The 22,296-nt window shown below is 41.1% G+C and overlaps 1 protein-coding gene across 1 annotated transcript in view; it reads right to left on the reverse strand.

Annotated features, from left to right (window-relative positions):
- The window catches only part of LOC145409656 (glutamate receptor ionotropic, kainate 4-like), a 107,859-nt gene extending 93,167 nt beyond the window's left edge, over positions 1-14,692 (reverse strand). The window contains exons 1-3 of the mRNA XM_080280007.1: positions 14,596-14,692; positions 7,027-7,128; positions 576-752 (exon numbers count right to left, since the gene is read on the reverse strand). Coding sequence (XP_080136133.1) covers positions 576-752; positions 7,027-7,128; positions 14,596-14,692 — 376 coding nt within the window. The remainder of the gene's footprint in view (positions 1-575; positions 753-7,026; positions 7,129-14,595) is intronic.
- Positions 14,693-22,296: the final 7,604 nt, after the last annotated feature.

Below are 22,296 nucleotides of genomic sequence, written 5' to 3' on the forward strand. Positions count from 1 at the left end.
TAATAATAATGATAATATTATTACTATGATGATGATGATCATGATAACAGTAAATAAAAAATACTGATGATAATAATAGTAATGATAATGATTATAGAAATAGTAATAGTAATAATAATAAAAATAATAATAATAATAATAATAATAATCCATCCATCTATTCATCCATCATCCAATCCTATGTCACCCCATAAAGAGCGTTGGAGCCCGGGGCTAGGCAAGTTGGTCCTGACTTTTAAGATGAGAGTGACCAGCCTCACTCATCCCTGAGTGGCATTACGTAAGCAATAAACCCCAACCATCCCTTGGATAAAAACCTGCACCGGCTCAATCCGATTGGAGCGCTTTAATTACCCACGAAACCACCAGACACCATAATGTAGTTATATGGTTACCACCCAGCGTAGTAGTTACTTCCCTGCTACATCAACTACTTTCCTATCCCCTCCCCACACCACCTATTGACTGCTGCACCTTTCCCTGACCTACGAATCCCTCTGTTACTTCCCTGCTACCTCAGCTACTTTCCTATCCTCTGCCCACACCACCTGTCGACTGGCACATCCATCACTGACCTATGGCTCCGTTGGTGACCCAGTGGATGTCGTAGATGCCTGCCGTCACCAGAATATTCACCACGAACTCTTCCAGCCTCTCACCCACCTCCTCCTGGGCAGTCGAGGCAACCAGGTTCCTCTTACTCTCAGCCTCTTTTACCTCGTTCATTTTCTCTTCCGTCCATTTCACCGGACCTGAAGGAGGAGAATATTTATCAGTGTTTTCTTTCCATTTCTTCGGACCTGTATGGAAAAAGCATGATTAAATAACTTTCTCTCCTCATTTATTGATATTTTCCACAGCCCACATTCATTCCTCAGCAGCTCCATTTTGCTATATTTTTTCTCTCATGCCAGAAAAGACAAATCACACCCATAGGTTAATGCTGATCATAATACACCTACACGTGGCCTTCTTCCAGCCTTCATACTCTGACTTCTCCTTTGCATCGGGGTCTTCATAACACCAGCCAATTTGCTTCCTTGGGCCACACCACTCTTCACGTCCTTTCCACACCTGCCTCTCTCCTGTATCCACACCTTGGTAATCATAATCTTCCACCAGTACCATTCCTTCTACTTACACCCACACATTACACTGTGGGTCCAGTACTCCCTCAGCAACCAGTGTTTTATTTTTTCGTTTTTTACCTCCATCATTACTTTAAATCTTGCTATTCACAGACATTCGCGGTACTCTGATCCTGTCCACAGGTTTTGTTCAACAACGGCGAGCAACACAGCATCATCTGCATATAATATTGTCAGATTTTAAACATCTCTCCCTCACCATTCATTACCAGAGTCACTCCTTTCCCCAACACTCTCGCTTTGACCTTTTTTCACACCCCTGTCCATGTAAATACTGAACAACTAAGGCGACATCACACACCTAAACCTAGATGTCCCAAACGCTGAGTAGGGTTTTTACTTGTTCTGTAATCTTTTATATTTTGAATTAGTTATTGACGTTTTTAACTCCCAATTTTCACTGACCTTCGAAGACTTCCTCACTTTGAGTGAAGGTTCATATGACCACTTCTGGAAAGGTCAAAGGTCACACTTCAAAAGCGAATAATTTCCGACGGAAACCAACAACGAATTCCAACGAAACGCAGAGAGAGAGAGAGAAAAAAGGAAAGTTTCATGTCCACAGCGATTAATGGCTGAGATGATTCATTTACCATCTTTCCATATAAATATAATCTCTGTGCCAGTTTTTCTATACAGTATTTTTACGTAACAGTATCCTCTACTATTATCTTTTCCCATTTCATGTAAGACCCTTTTCTCTACTTTATATCACCCCATTTTCATAAATAAGCATTCACTCCTTTAAACCCTCTCATTAACATTTTTTTCTCTCCTTATTGAACTCTCTCATGTTTCTGTGATTCGCTCCTTTTAGCCATAACATTATCCTCTTTCGTTCCTTCCACGCTGCGGAGAGAGTTCAATGTGAGAACCCCTTCCCCGCCTCTTTCTTCTCATCCATTCCCCACTGCCTTCCTCCCCACCCGGGCTTTATTACAGACACTTCTCATGTTTCTTGTCAGTAGATGTAGTTCCCGTTCTCACTTATCTCTGACTTCTTCCTTCTTCCTTCACATTTATTTTTCAACTCCTACTACGCCTTTGCTTCCTCCTCACTTCTTTCTTTCCCCCTCCTCTTCTTCCTTCTCTCCCTCCTCTGATCTTCTCCTCGTCCTACTCCTCCTCCTCCAGTACTCTTCCACCTAGTACGTTTTTCATCTTACCAACTCCCCTCCACTCTCTCTCTCTTTTTCCCAATTCCCTTTCCTCCTCGTTCTTGTTAATCTCCATTTTCATTCTTTTTCTCTGTTTCTTCCGGTTTGTCTCTCATCTCACCTTTTCCTCTGTCTTCCTCCCCATCCTTCTCATCATTTTCCCCTCTTGATTGCTTGTCTCTTCCCTCTTCCTCCTCCTCCTCCTCCTCCTTTCGTGATTGCCTTGCTCCTCCATCGCACCCTAAACGAGGAGGGAGGAAAAGAGGAGGAGAGAGGGTAATGGAGGGAGAAGGGGAAGAAGAGGAGGAGAGGAAGGGAGAGGGGAGTGGAGAAGGGAAGGGAGGGAGAGGGGGTAGGTGAATGGAGAGGGGAGAGGAGGGAGAGGGGGTAGGTGAATGGAGGGAGGAGGAGAGGAGGGGAGAGGGGAATGGAGGGAGAAGGGGGGAGGGAGAGGAGAGAGGGGGAATGGAGAAAGAAGGGGAGGGAGAGGGGAGAGGGGGATGGAGGGAGAAGGGGAGGGAGAGGGGAGAGGGGAATGGAGGGAGAGGGGAGAAGGGAGAGGGTCGAGAAGTAATGCTAAGCTCTCCATACTAAGCCTCTGTTCTAATCTCTTTCCCTCCCTGGCTATCTCTTTATCTTTTTTCCTTCCCTTATCTTAACCTTATTGGATAAAACTGGAGGGAGCAGCATTTCTTTCTCTCATTTTCTCTCTCCTTTTGTTCTAACCTTCTATAAAATCTCTTTCTTTCTCCTGCTATCTCTCTTTTTTTTTTTTTTTTTAATATTGGCCTTCCTTCTTATTTTTCGGAGTAATTATCTTTCCTTTCTACTAAAACTTTTTCTTCCAGTTACTTCAAGATATTCTCTGATTTAAGGGAGGCTTTGTTTCTCCCTCTTTCTCACCTTATACTAACTTCCCTCATTTAAAGTGAAATTCTACCGCTTCTTTCTTTCCCCCTCTGGTCTAACTTTTTTTTCCCATTCTGTAGGAGTCGGTAGGGGGCATTTTCTCTCCCGTTTGGTTTTCCTCACTTTTTTTTTTTTCCCTCAAAGCCAAGTCGTCTGTTAGTTGCATGAATATAATATAAACAACGTCCCCAGGCCAAAGGGATATACAAGACCACATTGGACTCTAATTCATTCCTTAAACAATATCTTCTTAATCTGTCAACTCGACCTTCCACCCACGATTCATTCTTTCTACTAACAGACAACTTTATTAGGCACAGGAAACCATCATATCAGTGAAAGAATTAAAAATGCTATTGGTAAGAGGGCTAAAAAGGTCTATTTCACCCCTCCAGTTCCCTACGCCTGTCGTGAGCTGCATAAATTCGCGCGAAGATAGACCGAATAGACCATGCCAGACCACACCAGACCATACCAGACCTTAATTCAGTTTCCAGACAACATGACCCATACCTACCTCGACCCTCCACTAACAGATGCAGGGAAAAGGGTGGTAAAGGGAGCGAGTTTTAAGACCTTGATATTCATGGTGTTATTCTTTTTTTTTAATTTTAATGCAAATAGTTGATCTTCTTCAGTAAAGGAGAGGCCGTAGTAGTGCTGAGGTTTTCAAAGGCCGTATGCAAGCTATCAAATCCCTCAAGTCCTCGGAAAATGAATAAAATTACGTGGATATAGCCAGGATAAATCATTTTCAAAATTTCCAAACCATACCTGCTACAACTGCCCACCTGCCTACCTGCCCAGTCCAGCCTTCATGCTAAGATGGGTGAAAAATGTGGGAGGGGATCAAGTTTTAAGAGGTAGGATGGGGACAGAAGTGACAGCAATTATATTCCCTGTAAAAGTCAGTACGAGAGAAAGTGACAAAATGAGTGATGGAGACATGACGCAAAATATTAACAGTTTTCATTTATATTTCTTTTTATATCGTTCACCAAGTTTCATTACAGAGCCAAAGACATAACCGTCTCATCAATGATATAAAACAATTTTCATTTTTTAAAAATATATTTTATACAGTAGGATGCCCTTTCATGGGATCGCAAGGGAGCTGAGGGACTTTTTTGTAACCGGGCAGAGGAGACGCTTGGTTATACGGGTGCCACCACACGAAGGCGTCCCTCTCCATCACAAAACACATACTGAAATCCATATCCAAATAACAGACTAATAAACAGCACTCTTTTAATTTACCATTTCCCCCAAAAGTTCTTCACCAAACGAGGTCATTAATCATGGAAGCCTCCAAATCACGGACTGCCTTTTAAGCGGGTCTATTTTGCGGGGTGATTACTTAAAGGCTTCGGTTAATGGAGCATAAGGAGGAACTTTTTAATCCCTTTAGGTAAGTGACTTTTAAATTCCTTTCCTCCCTCTCTCTCTCTCTCTCTCTCTCTCTCTCTCTCTCTCTCTCTCTCTCTCTCTCTTTCTTACTCTTGCATTATTATTATTATTTAGAGGATCTTGGCACGCACCTAACATAAAAATCTGAACCAAAAGTAGAATTCCCGGTCCAACAATTCAGTGCCACCTGATCACTCACTACCCTTTGACACCTTTTCTTTTATTATTATTATTGTTTACAGACCAAACTCCTGTGGCACTGGCGAAAACAAGAGTCTGAATCTGTCCCCAACAATGAAGGGGTGCCTGGGCTAAATGTTCGCCCTTTGACTGCGATGGACCTTTCATCACCTAAGAGTCACCTCAGACGCGGTGTTGAAGGAACTTTAAAATGTCTCACGCGTCATGCTGCGGCCACACTGATGGTAATAATACTCTGCCAGTAAAGTCGGCTTTACTTTTTGTTGGGCCTGGCGAGGCAACCCGGCTTTACTTCCGTTAACAAGGTTCAGGAATTTAATTACGCACAGTTTTGCACATCCAGTGAACCAACGAAATAGCTTTTAAAAATTTTTCCACTCTGACCGACACAAATACACGCACACACGCACACACAAACACACACACACGTTATATATATGTATATATATATATATATATATATATATATATATATATATATATATATATATATATATATATAATGTACACAGAATTTAACCCCGACCAGTAGCTCATCCACCTTATTTCGTTTAATAATAATAATAATAATAATAATAATAATGGGATTTTCAAGTGAGGTTTTGACCTTCATACTAAACGAAATGATCTGACCAATGTTTGCTCTCCTGCAGTCTTTCTCTTATTTATCTTGAAAAAAAAAAAAAAAAAAGATTATGCTGAACGTAGATATGCCTGTGCGTTGGTGCAAGGAATCCCGTAGGCCTGAATGTGTGAGCGAATGTTTTGTACTACGGTATTCACTGGACTTCTTGATACACCCCTTACTTTCGTACATTTTTTTTTATCCTACCACAGCGCATCTTTGAGTGGTAATAAGCGTCACAACGATGATTAAGGCGATGAGAATGACTGAGAGGGTTATTTTTTTTACTTTATAGACAAAACCCTTCCAAAGACGATGTTATAGAACTTGATATGACGTGAATACATAAAATTTTGGACGAATACAATAATAACGAAACGCACTCGCTTCTCCCTCAGCAAAGTAATTGCCCACCTGCATTCATGATGTCACGGAGTCAGGTGGAAAAAATGTGGAGTCTATTACTAAAGAGGAGTAGCTGTGGTCTGACGCACAAGATGGAATGATGACTGAACCGGCAAAAAAAAAAAAAAAAAAAAAAAAAAAAAAGGAGGGAGGGCTGGGACACTGCACACCTGCCAACATAAATACCTGATACATTTCATCAAGATATGTAACGCAATAGTGAACAATGACTTTTGAAACCTAGTATTTCGATCGTCGGAGCTTATCAGACTTTTCAGAATATTTTGTAAAAGTTCAAATTGTTCGCCTAAAAAGTGGGGGGATATTATTTCACCTGGACTGTACACTCACGAGCCTTAATTTCTCCACACCCTCCATGGATGAAATTCGTGGCCAGGGATTCACAGCGAGCGGAGACCAACCGTTCAAACCTTACATGGTAGATCGAAGATAATTATGCTAGATCTCATGACAAGCAGTTCATGGTGACATTGATACCCGCTTAATCTAGCAAACCTTCACCTGGACGCCGGACAATAGGCCTTCTTTAGTGTAATGCCCTGGCTACGACTCTGCTCTAAACAGAAGCAGAGGTAAGAGATTAAGCAGACACCATAGCTTACGTGTGTACCCTTTTGCACCTTCTTCACACCCACTCTGCCTCCTCTTCCCTCTTCTTCATTTCTCTGCTTGCGACTTTTCTTACTCATTTCTCACCATTTTCTTCCCTTCCTTTTTCTTCCAAGCTCCTTATTTTTTCCTGCTCACGTATTCCTTGTCACTTGTTTCTCCCTCGTTTCTCTTCCCTTCCCACCCAGCACTCAGAGCACTTCCATTCCATTCCACTCTCTCCCCCTTTTCTCACCCCACCTTCCCTGCCCTTTCCTTCCTTTCTCCTTCAGTCTCTTTCCTTGGATTCTCTTCCACCTCTCGTATATATCTCCTCTTATCTCTATCTTTCCACTTCATTCAAAATCCTCTTTCTCTTCATAACACTTGCAACTTCCCTTTGACGACTTCAATTAGTTTACAGTTAAAGTTTACACATCAGTAAAGTACAACACAACAATCAGTAAGATCCAAATGTAAATAATAAAACACATCACAAGTATCAACAACAACGAAAAGCAAATAAACACTCAAAATCAATTACAAAGAGTGAAATATAGCTTACCTCTGGCAGTAGCGTCCCTCTTGCCCCGTCTGGCGTAGTCTGCCCTCAGCTCCACCGTCATCACCGTTTTCTCTGCATCATCTCCGGGGCTGGTGAGATGATCTGGATTATCGTGAGATGAATTATGGACCCTTGTGTCGAACCTAGGATGGGAGTATATTATTTCTGAGCCTCTAACTTCCTTTACTGCCACTCCTTCTGCCTCGTTGATTAGTGTTCCTTCCGTTTCTTCGTTTAATGTGTGTTTTAGCCTCTCCTTCATCGGGTCGTGTCGTTCTTGTTTTGTTGGGTCGCGTCTTATCTTCTCACTTACTGACTCTTTTGTCCCTCCTTTTATTACTCTCCCTCTTATCACCTCCTTTGATGTCTCATTTATTTCTGCTGTCGTTGTGTTTGCTTTCCCCATTTTTATCTTACTTTCGTCTCCCTCTTTCGTGTTTTCTTCTGGTTTGTTTGTTATTCCTCTTCCTTTGACTCCCAGGGCTTCTACTTCCTCTGCGTTTATTTCACCTGCTTTTACATTCTTCTCCACTTCCTCTTCTATTATTCCCTTTGTTTCTTCAGTCCTTGGTCTATATTCTTTACGTGTCAGAATTCCTTTTGCTGCTGTTGCTTTGAATATTTCCTCGTTTATGTCTGTTCCTCGTTCTCCATCTGTGACAAATTCCTTCTCTCTTCCCTCCTCTACTTCTCTTGAGTCTTTAATTCTTCCTCCCTCCTTACTTCCTCCATCCGTTTCTCCTCCTACCACAATCGCATCATTAGGAGTGTGAATGTTGGTAGTTGTGATAGGAAGAGTAATGGTTGATGATGCTTTTACCACCATCGTAACAGCAACCACCACCACCACCACTACTGCTATCCTCCAACCCATATCTGATGAAGAGAAGAGAGAGAAATTAACCACCATGTAATTACTGCAGTAGGAGTAGTAGTAGTAGTAGTACCTCCATTATTATTATTATTATTATTATTATTATTATTATTATTATTATGATTATTATTATTATTATCATTATTATTATCATCATCAACATCACCATCATCATCATTAATTAGGAACTCGCACCGTGAAATCCAACACCAAATTTAAAGGACGTCATTGTAGCGCAGGAGTTAATATCACTGTTAAAACCAACTCTCCAATCTAATTCCAAACTGCATAATTCGTGTGTTAATAACCCTGCTTGGCCACCATCTAATGACAGCGAGCAGGTGGGAAATGCACAGGTAACCCGTTATTACCTTGATATGCTGGACTGAACCCAACTATGTAAGGACTGACACACACACACACACACACACACACACACACACACACACACACACACACACACACACACAAGGAATGAGATACACAGTTAGTTAGACATACGCAATGACAGACACAGACTGACAGAGGCAAACTGACACACATAAAGTCTTCCAGATACACTTACATACATACATATAAGCATACTTATTTATCCCATTGGAGCCCAATGTCCACAGTACTGGACAGAATTGGGAATTTTCAAACCTTAATAAAGTAGGGAACCCTCGGGTAGGGACCTATGAGCTTCGCTACTATGAGCCGATAGGCGGAGGGCGGTATGCTTAGGGCCCTCCCGGAACAGTGCCTCGCCCAGCAACTCTGGGATCCAATGGTATATATCCAGACAGACACACGGAGAGACAGTGTGTGTGTGTGTGTGTGTGTGTGTGTGTGTGTGTGTGTGTGTGTGTGTGTGTGTGTGTGTGTGTGTGTGTGGACGGGTGAGTGAGTGTGTAAAAATGTCTGTATATGTATGTAGGAATATTTATATGCATGAATGAATCTGTTTGTATGTATGTGTGTATGTATGTATGTATGTAAGTATGCATGTGTACAAGCATGTGTGCAGGTATGTCAAACACAGAAAACTATTTGGTAGTACGATGTCTCTGCAAAACGGGAGCTTTATTGCTAGCTCCAAATGGAAGGGAAAAAAGTTGAGTTTGTCAGAATGTAGAATGGTGCGTGTGTGTGCGTGTGTGTGTGTGTGTGTGTGTGTGTGTGTGTGTGTGTGTGTGTGTGTGTGTGTGTGTGTGTGTGAGAGAGAGAGAGAGAGAGAGAGAGAGAGAGAGAGAGAGAGAGAGAGTGCGACGCTGGACATAACAAAGAATATCTGAGCATCGTCTTAATTATTCCAGGAGAACAGGAAAGGCCAACTCGTTATCCTTGTCTTCTTCCTCTTATTTCTCTCTTCATACCTCTTTCATATTGACATACTATGCTGTTTTTCTTGCGTGTTTTCCTTCCTTTTTCTCGCGGTACCCTTGTTTACCTAAAGACGGAAGGAAATTAGCACCTGCATAATGATGACGTTTTGTGCTTAGTTTATTTTTATTTACTGTGGATTATTTTATTAAGCATAGGAACGACTTTTCACCTGGTGGAGTTACATGCAACCTTCAATAACCGCTTTAGTACGAAAGTTGATACCAACGAATAATACTGAATAAAAAAAAATAATAATAATAATGTGCTCGTGAGCCCTTTGGACCCCTCGCACTTGCTCCTGCGGAGGGCTCTCGCGTTTATGTGCTGTTCTAGTGTAACGTTGTCACTTGGATTTTTTTGCAGCTAACCAACTGATCGTGTTATTTGCAGCTTCGGGAATGGAACCCAAGTTGTCTGAACACAAGTCCGAAGTACACACACAGACACACGGCTACTGCTACAGTTTATTTTAGTTGTACCTTTGGGGAAAAAAATTCTACGGAGATCCTGTGCCGGGCTTTTTTGGGTCAAAGTGTGATCGCTCATTAAATATAGTAAAAGTTTTTCAATCGTGATGGGACCAAGTTTTTTCACATCAGCGATTTTCATCTATTTTTTCGATTTTTGTGTCAATTTTGGTGCGATTTTAATGTGTATATTTGGCTGCTCAAAATACACACACACACACACACACACACACACACGGCTAGTTCTAAAGTATATTAGATAATAATAATAATAATAATAATAATGAATAATAATAATAATAATAATAATAATAATGAATAATAATAATAATAATAATAATAATAATAATAATAATAATAATAATAATAATAGCAATAATAATAATAATACACATCATCGATTGTATACGATAATATAATTTTCATTAGTAAAGTACAAGAGATAATAAGGTGTAATACACAAAACAAATCGCTGAGGGGGAGACGCTACGAAACCCTTGGTGCCGCCAGAAGCATGGAAACAGAATGTACGATAGTGGAAGAGTATTAAACAGAAGGGCCAATAAAATGTGTTCTTCCATTAGTGCCAATAAGCAAAGCTGGTGTTGGCAGATACTATAAGGTTTCATCCCTTCAGTTATTACAGCCGCGGCCCAGAGTCTAAGTTACGTAGCCTTTTGACCATTGCTTGATTTTGTGTGTTTCTCTGTGGACTATTTAAGGGGGTAACACTGTCAACACTCTCAGACTCCTATACTCACCCCCACCTGAAAAAATATCGTTCGGCATTACCTGCAATAGAATAATAGACTTGTTCCGCCCAAGAAAGAGTTAAACGCAGTGTGGGAAAGCCTACTACGAAAAAAAAGAAAGAAAAAAAAAAAAAGCGAAGGAAATTCCCACTCACATGTTCACCGTATTTCGGGCCGAGGAATTTAACTAAAAATGGTGGTGTAGTGTTTATCCTCACAATGTGCCAGCGATCATAGGGATATTACTATTGTTATTATTATTATTATTATTATTATTATTTTCAAACAGTTCACCACCATGACGGCGTTCATTATATCATTACAACTGGCTCCATCTCCAGATTATATTATTCACATGAACGAACATCCTCGTAGTGATGGGGTTTCTGAAGTGGCCCCTACAGTTCAAAGTCCCTCCTAAACCGAGTATAATAAACTGTCGGCAGCAAAAACAAACAAACAAACAAGCAAACATACATATGACTCCCTCTGCCTTAGGATTCAGAGGAGAGATTAAGAAGCAGGTGCGCTAACTTGAAATTTGTTATCAGTTTATCAGAATCAAGAAAAGTTTGTATTTTTGGTGTACTGGTGGTGCAGACAAACTTAAAGATGCTTATTAACAATTTCGGATACAAATACTGTTCACTACTACGATAAATAACACGACATGGAATAATGACCCTCAGAACACAATATTTCAATTTTCAGAATCCTCCCAAAACCCTTTAGAAAAATACTGTATATAAGCGTTTCGTCACTGATCGACTATAATGTGAAACGATATTACTGTTGGCAGCTGCAACTTCAACATAATGCTTCAGCACCACAAAATTTCCGCAACTATAGAGGCAGGTATAATTATCCAAGTGTGTGAGGTACTGGAAAAGGATATACAGGTGAGTACGACAGGTGTGACACGAAAGAGGGTGATATTTTGCGTACTAAATGTCTTGCCCAGATAAGTGAGGCGGAATATGTCGTGGATGTGCAGGACATATGTGCAGCAACGCGAAAGCAACAGGGAAACAAGGTACTTAGGTTCGAGAGGGGACAGGTGTATGAGACAGGTGTGCAATGAGGAAAGTTAGAGTACTTGATGTTGATATATAGATGTGTGTGTGTGTGTGTGTGTGTGTGTGTGTGTGTGTGTGTGTGTGTGTGTGTGTGTGTGTGTGTGTGTGTGTGTGTGTGTATGTATGTGCACGAGTCAGGTGGGTAGGGGAGTCAGGTGTGTGGGTAAGGCAAGTATGTGAATGAGACAGGTAGGCATGTATGTGCGCGAGGCAGGTAGGTGGGGGAGTAAGGTGTGTAGGTAAGGCAGGTGTGTGGGTAAGGCAGGTGTGTGGGTAAGGCAAGTATGCTGGTGATGGAGGTATGTGGGTGAGGCAGGTGTGTGTGTGAAGCAGGTGTTTGGGGAAGGCAGGTGTGCACAACTCAACCTGTCAGTCAGGTAGGCGGCGGGTCTGCAGAGTGACGGAAATTAACCACTGCCTGCCTTTATACGCTCAGTCGGCCATCATTCTCCCGTGGCTACCTTGACTCTCCCCTGCCGCACTCTTGCCCTGTACCACCTTCTCTCGCACATTCCTTTTCCTTACCTTCATTATCTTTAGGTCTTCGTCACTCCTTCCTCACCCTGGCGTCATCCCTATCTCCTCTTCTTATTTCCCTTTTCTCTCTCTATCCCCTCCTACCTCCCATCTTTTCTTCCATTATTTCCCTACCTCATATCAATTTCTTCAATTTTTCACATTTCTTCCCTTTACCCTATTCCATAAAAGTACTTTGTATCCTCTTTTAGTCCTTTCAAATCATTCCTCCCGTCTTTCTATCGTCTCATCCTTTCTCATTTTCTCTCCTTCTCTTTCCTCACACCTCTCATCATTCCCTCGTCTTCATCAAATCCTTCTTCGTTCATTCCTCTTCTCCTCCTCCCCCCATTCTCTCAACTTTATACATTCTCTCCTCTAGTCCCTTTCTTCCATCTATCCTCCTCTCAGCATTCTGTTCTCTCCTCTTCTTCCCTCCTATTTCCTTTTCCCTCGCTCTCCCTTCCTCCTCTCATCTTTTCCCTCTTTGCTCCTTCCCTTCCCTTCTTTCATCTGCTTCCTTCCTTCCCTGCTATCCTTCTATCATCCTTCTTTCCCATCCTTCCTCATTTGGTTCATCCATCTCCTTTATTTCCATCCTTTCTTCCATTTCCTCCCCTTCTCTCTTCATCCCACCTCTCCGCGTCTCCACCTCTCCGACATACAGCCAGCCAGACCAATATTACATTCCGATAAGGCGAGTCAGAGATCGGTGAAGGTCTACGCCAATGACACGGACAAAAGGAATATAAAAACATACATAAACACACACACACACACACACACACACACACACACTCAAGACCAATCTCTCATTTTCCTTCTCACGTGGCTAAATCATCTAGGGAAACTTTTCCTAATTCTTTCCAAGTCTAAATAAGTCTTTAAAAAATACAGTATAAAGGATATGTTATATAACCTAGGAACCACCACCACCACCACCACCACCATTTCAGTACAGTTTTTTCATCACTCGGCTTGAGGAGATCTAAAGAAATGTACTTTGATGTATTTCAGTACTTCACTCCTAGCAAAATGAAAGCCCAGTTGTAAATCTTCCGGCACGTGGCTTCGTGGAAGTTACGAAGCTGCCTTTACAACAAAGGGGAGAGAGAGAGAGAGAGAGAGAGAGAGATCACAACTTCTAATTAGAAAGAGCTCAGAGGGTGCATACCTCCGCCAATGCCATTGCCATTAAAAAGGATCTGGATCCGAATCCGGATCCGCCCCCAAATTTAATCGAATCTGTCTTGGTCAATGGCGCACCTTTTCAAAAAATTTCATTGAAATTTATGGAGAATTTTTGGAGATATTGTGCGGGATACTCCGCATCAGGATCCAATTCCGGTCCAAAATTTAATATTTTTTTTCCTTCGCCCATGACCCGCCTTTCCACAAAATTTAATAGAAATCCGTTCATAACTTTTTGAATAATCCTGCTAACAGACAGACAGACAAACAAACACACAAACAGAAAAACAAACCAACGCGGGGTAAGAGATAACCTTGGCGGAGGTAGCCTTGCAAATCATTCCTTTTTTACCTAGTTATGGACTGTTGCAAATCAGTCGTTCCTCTGGCTTGTGGCCAATGGACTGCGGTATAATTATTATGAGGCAGGTATTTTCCTTAACCCCTTCGGCCCGAGTACGTTATATTTGTTAGTCCTCTTATGGTCGGGGCAAGTCTGTTACTCTATTCCAGCTAACGCCAGAGTATTTTATTCAGCCGAGAGTGAGGCACAGGAATCTAAGAGTGTCAGTATTGTCATTCTTAACCCATTCGTACCTGGACAAAGCTCTCTTCTGGGGAATGGTAGAGATGAATTCTTTCAGATTCGGATTACACGCGCATACTTTTTCCTGTGGTCAACTGTGCGTGCTTTAATAAAAAAATAAATAAATAAAATAAAAACCCAGACTCATATGACAGGCTCTCGGATGAATAAAATCGTCTAGAAATAGCTGTATAAAATTACTGAGGCCATCCCACCATGAGAAACTAGGTGACAGTACGAACACCCATAATCCTACAGAACGTGGTGAAAGTTTTCGGCGTATCAGACAGAGCCAGGATTCCGAGGGCTTGAATGATGGGTGAATGGAAGCGTGGTACATTGGAGTAGGCATACTTGGGCTGTATGGGGACGTTGCTACTCTTCACCCTGCCCTAGGGAGGGAAAGGAGTTCCGGATGATGATGGACGTTGATTAAAATCGTCTATCGGTAGTTGGAAGAAAATACTGGACTTGCCCCTATTAAAAGATTTAGTAGTATGAAGGAATAAAGCCAGCCTAATACTGTGCCAAATCCTTTAATCAATGTCCACAAGAAAGGTCAATACGATAATCAGTATCAGGGAACACTTACTGTGGCAGTGTCAGATAAATTAGATCATAAACTAGGAAATAGAACGAAATCCTTTAACCAACACCCAGAAGAAAGGTAAATATTATGGTCCATTTAACTACATGGGGAATTTGAGCTGAAAGTGTCTGCTGAGTGCTCTAATCCCACTGGACTCCTGGCGCTGCTTAACTTCCTGCTTGTAGTGGTCTCTGGGTAGCAGGAGTTGGTCCGTGCGTGGGGAACTGTGTAAGAGTTCAAGCTGCATTCTAAGTCACTCCTGCCGTCCTTGTCTATTTACCTATCTGTCTGTCTGTCTGTCTGTCCCCCCCCCCCCGTCTCTCTCTCTCTCTCTCTCTCTCTCTCCAGTCCCAACATCCATTGTTTACTTTAGCTTGGCCCAAAATTGCAATCTCTCCATCCTGAATGCTGAGTTGTAGCATGTGATTAACGCTAGAATATGCTGCTAGTCACGAAGAAGTGCTGTGGGAAGGATGTTAAGCCGTTGTATGTTGCCAATGAGCTGGGAGAAACTAGGCGCAAAAGGAAGGAATTCTGGCCTAACTTAACGAGAATAAACTGCAATTACCTATCGTCATGCTCGTATTCCCAGTGGCTTAAGAACCATATTATTAGATGCTTTGGTGGAGATTTCGCAAAGCCTTTTCGTCAGCGAGTTATTTTGCTGATTTCCCTCTGATAAGTCTCTTCTGTCTTACTGGTGCATATTGTTTCGACAGCGAGCAAATATTTACAGCACACAAGGGAAAGCAATAAGGAAGTTGGAAAAGAGCATACAAGGGAGAGCAAGGAGGAAGTTGGAAAATAAATCGGTAAGGATGAGACTCCACGAAACTTTTTATGCTATCCAGAAGGTGGTTACCAAATGCTCCCTAGCATCCCTATCTTAGCAGTTCATTTTATACATTACGCCTTATTAGTTACGTGTATGAAATGAATAAATGCTTAGTATCAATATAGATTGGATCAGTAATATGATGAAGAATATTAACACTCTCGGGCTTGTATGGCTCATTCCAAACCCCCCTGCCCCCCAAAATCGTCTGGCATTGGTTAAAATACTAGAACTTCCCGGTAATAAGGAAGAGCTAATACTGACAAAGTGATGCTCTCAGGTCTCTACGCTCACCCTCAGATGAATAAAACCGTCTGGTATTACCTGGAATATTACGGAATACGTGATCAAAGGAGAGATGAGGAGTAATATCCAAACTAAATCGTCTAGGAAATTGTGCAACGGATCTCATTTACCGGCAAGTATAGGACTGATGCATTCAAAACTTCATTGATATTATCTTTTGTATTTTATTAATATATTTCTAACATCGATAAAGTTTTCTTCAGGAACACAGCGCTGCAAAAGGGTAGGTGTAATCAGTAAAATAATTCGCCAAGGTATAGGTGTTGCGAAGCCTATGCCAACCTGAAGACGACTCAGAGGCTGATAATTCCAGAGGTGACCAGCTGCATACACAAAAGCATGAGAGTATCGGTAACCCTGGCATTAAATACTTGTGTAGAAGTGTGTGTGTGTGTGTGTGTGTGTGTGTGTGTGTGTGTGTGTGTGTGTGTGTGTGTGTGTCTGAAGAGAGCTGTGTACTCGCCGTAATGGTGAAGGGAAACATTCACACATTTCGGAGGAACAGCCTTTATACTTTTCGTACCTCAAACTCCCTTCCATTCACACCTGCAGAAGTGTCTCCTCCCCTCCTCTTCAGGCAGGCTTCCTATACACAAATTACACCCACTTGCCTTTCAGTAGACTCTTCACCTCTCACTTCCTCACACCTTCGTTAAGCTCACACACATTCAAGCATCCCCACCCTCAGCGTTATTGAAAGAAAAAAAATCTCTCTCTTGCTTTTATTTAATAGAATTTCTCATATAAGCGAAAAAAGAAAAAGATAGTTTGATAGTAGCCAGCATAAAGTATCTAAGGCGTCATCGTGCTGAAGAGGTTGCTGAGGATGTATGTGAGGATGCGTTTTGAGAGAGAGAGAGAGAGAGAGAGAGAGAGAACCAGGAAAAAAATCCACACAGACGCGTTTCCCTGGCCTTGATATAAACCTCCATATATTGCACAAAATTACTATCTCCCTCTATCCACACCACCTAACCCTCTGCCTCACCCCTGCCCTCCACTCCAGCTGGTCTATCCGTAAGTGGTTGCTATATCTTTTTTTTTTAACTCATGTGGAAGGCAACTTAATCCATTTTGTTTGTCTGGTCGTTGCTTAATTTTAGCCACGGATGGAAGAAAGTGTAACCCCTTGACTACGATGACCCACTTCTTGTATTAATGGTAGCAAGAGACGATTTTATTTATTTATGTATTTATTTTTTGAGTATTCACAAATGATGGGGTTAATGAATACTGTATAACCCTACCAGTTTGTAATATTTCTCGGACGCTGAATTAAATCAGAGACAACGAGACTAGAAGGAATATGACGTCCTCTGGCTGAAGGGATTAGTCCACTGTGTGTGTATGTGTGTGTGTGTGTGTGTGTGTGTGTGTGTTTAGTTCCGAGTTTATCTGTTTATTTCAGCTCCAGGTGGAAGGAAGTAAAATTCACCCAAATTACTTAGCGTGCTTGGCCTCCCTGGTTAACTTTTGTGTGTGTGTGTGTGTGTGTGTGTGTGTGTGTGTGTGTGTGTGTGTGTGTGTGTGTGTGTGTGTGTGTGTGTGTGTTTCTCAAGTTATAAATGCATCACTTTTATTTTAACTTTTCCCTGCTTGATAATTAAGTTTAAAAGCCATTTAACTGCGATAAATTGGAAAGAAATATAGTGCTCAGATGTCAGGAGGTTTTCAGTGGCCAGTGAGAGCGTTTAGTGTCATCCAGCGTAAATTAATTGAGCCACCCTCTGAGTTAAATTCTAGTTGTTTCCATAATATACTGATTAAAAACATGCAAGACTATTCCCTTCCTAAATAATGCGCCAGTGGGCTTGACTTAATGGAAATGATATACTACCAAAACTTGAATACTATGGTTCCCAGAAATTTAATGAACTTTAGTTATGAGGCAAATCTGAGTCTCCTTGGTCACTAGTCAAACTGATCCTCCAATCTGACGACTCTTGCCCATCAACTGAACTGAAAGAGGTTCGGGATCTTGGTAATGTCAAACCAACTGTGCAATAACCAATATCTCTCTGTCTATATTATTTTCACTTTAACTTAGGGTAAAGTTGCAGTGTCTCATTCTTCAAGGATTATTTAGGACGAGATTATCACTTGAATACCGTGCTAGTCATGAAGAAGTGCTGTGAAAGGCATGTAGAGACGGAGCATTGTCGTATTCTGCCACTGAGTAACAAGATATATGTTGCAAAAGGGCAAAAATTTCTGCCAAGTTAAATTGAACGAACTATAGAAAATGCATTACAAAGAGGATAACTACAGTAAAATGGTTGGTTCACATTAGGTAGCTTTTATATAAGGTTATGGCTAGACTAATTCTTGCGCTGATCAGACTGGCGGGCTCAGTTTGCTTCTCCTTTGTCCCACTTCACTCCATGGTAATGCTTAGGACATGAATAACGATTACTGTGCAGGTAGTGTTCTAGAGGAAGATTGAGACCTAGAAAAATTTTATATTCTGCTTTAATGGCCCTCGTACAGTCAACAGGCATAAATCTAAGCCTTCTTCTCATATTTTTTTTCCTCCTTGCCCTCCCTTTCCTCCTCTCTCTCCTCCTTCTCCTCCTCCTCCTCCTCCTCCTTCCTTGAATAATTCCCTCCTTCTCTGCTCCCTCCCCCTCTCCCTCTTTTCAACCTTCCATCACATACAATTTTGCTCTCACCAAACTCTGTCTGTCTGTCTGTCTGTCTGTCTGTCTGTCTGTCTGTCTCTCTCTCTCTCGTCCATTTGTATCCCGGTGCATTTAAATCAGTCAGGAGCCTCTGCTGTAAAAGTATAAAACGAGAAATTGTCACCAGTCTGCGGATTTATGCACGCACACACATTTGCAAGCACACGCAAATTTTTACGCGCACACACTCACACGAATGCACAGTAAGGGCCACACACACAGAGGCGCAAGTACCTACACAAACACACACACACACACACACACACACACACACACACACACACACACACACACACACACACACACACATTCAATCATCATCATCATCATCATCTTCCTTCTAACCTTTTTATCCATCCATTTTCATTTTGCTTTAACGATAAGCACATCAGACATGTATATAAAATTTACGGGAAAATATTTTGAGACATTTCGGACACTATTTCAGAAAGTAAAAAAAAAAAAAAAAAGATATATGCCTTTGGGGAGAGTTTGTCAGTGAAAATAGTATGTAACTGAGTGTGAGTGTGATCAAGAATTTTGAGTGTGAGAGTGTAAGACGGAATCTGTGTGAGAGAAGAAGTGTGAGTGTGTACGAATGCATGAAGGTGAGCAAGTGTGAGTGAGATTAAAAGCGTCAGAGAAAAGCAGGAGAAAGGTGAAAGTTTATTTATGTAAACAAGCGTGTTAGTGTGAGACTGTAAAAGTGAGAAAGTGTGAAAGAGTATGAGTAGGAGTGAGAGAGAAGGACCCTCTGTAAGTGTGACAGAGAATGGGAGAGTGAAAAGTGGGGAAGAAAGAGTGTGAGTGCTTGTGAAAGAACGCAATACCTACCTGAGCGTGAGAGTGAGAAAGTGTGTACGAAAGAGAGGCCGTGAAAGGGAATAGTGAGTGTGGAAAAGTGAGTGTGCGTGTGAAAATGTGAGTGAGTGTGCGTGTGAAAATGTGAGTGCGAGTCTGAATAAAGCGAGAAAACATGAGTGATTGTGAGAGGGTGTGTGACTGTGATAGATTGTGAGAATATGAGCGAAAAAACTGCAAGAGAAAAAGTGTGGAGTGAGAGTGCGTGTGTGAGTAAGAGTACGTGTGTGTGTGAGTGCGTGTGTGAGTGAAAGTGCGTGTGTGAGTGAGAGTACGTGTGTGTGTGTGAGTGTGAGAATCTAATAATATCCGAATGCCAAAAAGTAAGAGTGAAAAAATGAGAGATAATATTTGTGTGAGTGAGAAGGAGCGAAGGATTTTAACCAAGCTTGCGAACGTGAGACTGAAAATTTAGAAGAAAAAGAACGGTATGAGAGTGCTTGTGAGGTGGGAGGCTGGAGTGTTGAGGTGTCAGTAAGAATTTTAATAATAAGAAAGAATTGTAGAACTTTAATGGCAAGAAAGAGAGAAATAATGAAGAATTTTTGTGGCAAGAAAAAGAAATGTTGAATTTTAGTGGCAAGAAAGAGAAAAGTACTGAAGAATTTTAGTGCCACGAAAGAGAGAAATATTGAAGAATTTTAATGGCAAGAAAGAGAGAAATATTGAAGAATTTTAATGGCAAGAAAGAGAGAAATATTGAAGAATTTTAATGGCAAGAAAGAGAGAAATATTGAAGAATTTTAATGGCAGGAAAGAGAGAAATATTGAAGAATTTTAATGGCAACAAAGTGAGAAATAATGAAGAATTTTAGTGGCACGAAAGAGAGAATTATTGAAGAATTTTAGTGGCAAGAAAGAGAGAAATACTGAAGAATTTTAGTGGCACGAAAGAGAGAAATATTGAAGAATTTTAGTGGCAAGAAAGAGAGAAGTATTGAAGAATTTTAGTGGCAAGAAAGAGAAAAGTAATGAAGAATTTTAATGGCAAGAAAGAGGGAAGTATTGAAGAATTTTAGTAGCAAGAAAGAGAAAAGAATTGTAAAATTTCAGTGGAAAGAAAGAGAGAAACAATGAAGAATTTTAATGGCAAGAAAGAGAGAAATAATGAAGAATTTAAAGAGAGGGGGGGGGAGTCTTTTTATGTTTTACTAACCCTGTCGAACGTGTGCAATGGACTCTGCACATAACAGAATAAGGTTACTCTCATCAACTCTACTGTGTTTTTATTTATTTATTTATTTTTTTCATTTATGTCAAACTTCACTCACATTTTTCAAGCACCGGCAGCCGATAATAGTTTTCCTCACCACTCTTCAATGATTTTTATTTTGACCCTGGATTATGAAACAGACTAACGCTAATATTATTAACTCGGCAAGAAGAAGTGGAAATTCGTTTTAAATCCAGAATCTAGGGGTGAAATCTGTCAAACTTCTGATTTTATTTTTAGAAAGGCCGGGGTTTATTGCTCACATAATGCTACTCAGTGAAGGCGACTGGTCACTATCGTCGTAATTGTCACGATGGAGCAGCCTAGCCACGGGTCCCTACGCTGCTGATGAGCCACTACATGGGGAAGAAGAGTTACAGCGTCTTAAGATTGGGTCAAGATTTACACACAGCTTCTTAAAACTGGGTCAAGGGGTACACGTAGCAGCAAGCAAATGACAACAGGATAAGCTAAACAGAATCTTAACAACAAAAAAATTCATAAATGTGTTGTAATGGTGACACGATTTGCTAGACACTGATAACTGAAATCTCTCAAACTTATTTTAAAATGAAATCTGTGGGACAGTTTATTAAATATGACAACTGCAGTACTTTCTAATTACCTATAAGAAGGGGGAGGGAAGGGTTCTCAGCAATTAATAAATTTAATTATGGGATGTTTGTAAGTAAGGTTGTTGCAATGGGGTGCACCAAATGCTTTTTATCAGTCTGGTCAAATTTTCAGGTTACTGTTTGCATTGGCCGTCCCTCTCTGATTGCTAAAGAGGTTAAAACGGTGAGGATTCCGTTTTGTTCTCTAGCACTTGTTCGTTTTCATTCGCCTGCTAACGAGTAACAATGTCAATGACATCAGTAAATCACATACTCTAAGATAATAATAAATGTTAATAGTTAGCTTGAAAAACTGACAAATATAGCCATAATTAACCAGAACAACTCCCTGAGATGGAGGGATAGAGTAGAGAGGTATATGAGAGAGGGGTGTGTGTGAGCTGGGGGGAGGGCAAGAAATGGGCAGGGGACTGGGCGACATGGGGGCGATTTTTTTGTGGCCACCCCTTACGGGATTAAGGAGTCTGGCTATAGATAGATAGAATATAGAACTTCCTGAAACTTTACACAAATACTTGTAAAATACTGCCTCAGCACAAACCAAAGAAGAGACATGAGAATAAAGAGCCTCTGCCACACGGGATCTCCAAGTACACACATGGTTCGAATAATGCTCACGGAAATTGTACGTGCACTCGAACGCATCACGGAGACCTTTCATTAACCTATTTACACCACAAATCTCTTCCATTAACCTAATCACCTCACCGAGAGCTCCCATTAAGCTATTTACTACTATAGCGCTCTCCTAAGCTGACTAAAATCGCCTTAAGCTAATTAAATTCATCTGGTAATATTTTCCTCTCAAACACAGGTGAAAAACTCAAAACGTGTCGTGGCAATGTTAAATTAGATATCCAGTTTTTAAGTCAAGGCTCTGAAACATGTTAATTATAATGTTTCCTATTTCTGTCAGTGACCCGGGAGGTAATTTCATTTATGTGCATGAGGTAAATTTAACAGCGCCTGACTCTGATAAATTGTTTACACCTTGTCGCCATTAAAATTCATTCTGACACCTAACACATCAGCCTGACACACACACACACACACTCTCTCTCTCTCTCTCTCTCTCTCTCTCTCTCTCTCTCTTTCCACCGTTTCTCAATATATCATTGTCATTTTCTCAAGATTAATTATATTCACACGCCCTCCTTCACTCTCAGTCACACTTTTTCTGCCCTGCTCTCTCAACCTCACTATTTCACACACTCCAAGCACTCACTCTAACACATACACATAGCTTTGTCACACTTTCTTTCTTTAGGTCTTTCTTTCTTCCTTTTCAATTTTTCACACTATTTCATACTCACTTTATTCAGT

Source organism: Coenobita brevimanus, chromosome 82 (genome assembly GCF_032717465.1).
Source record: "Coenobita brevimanus isolate Jiangsu-jjx chromosome 82, ASM3271746v2, whole genome shotgun sequence".
NCBI classification, from domain to species: Eukaryota; Metazoa; Arthropoda; class Malacostraca; order Decapoda; family Coenobitidae; genus Coenobita; species Coenobita brevimanus.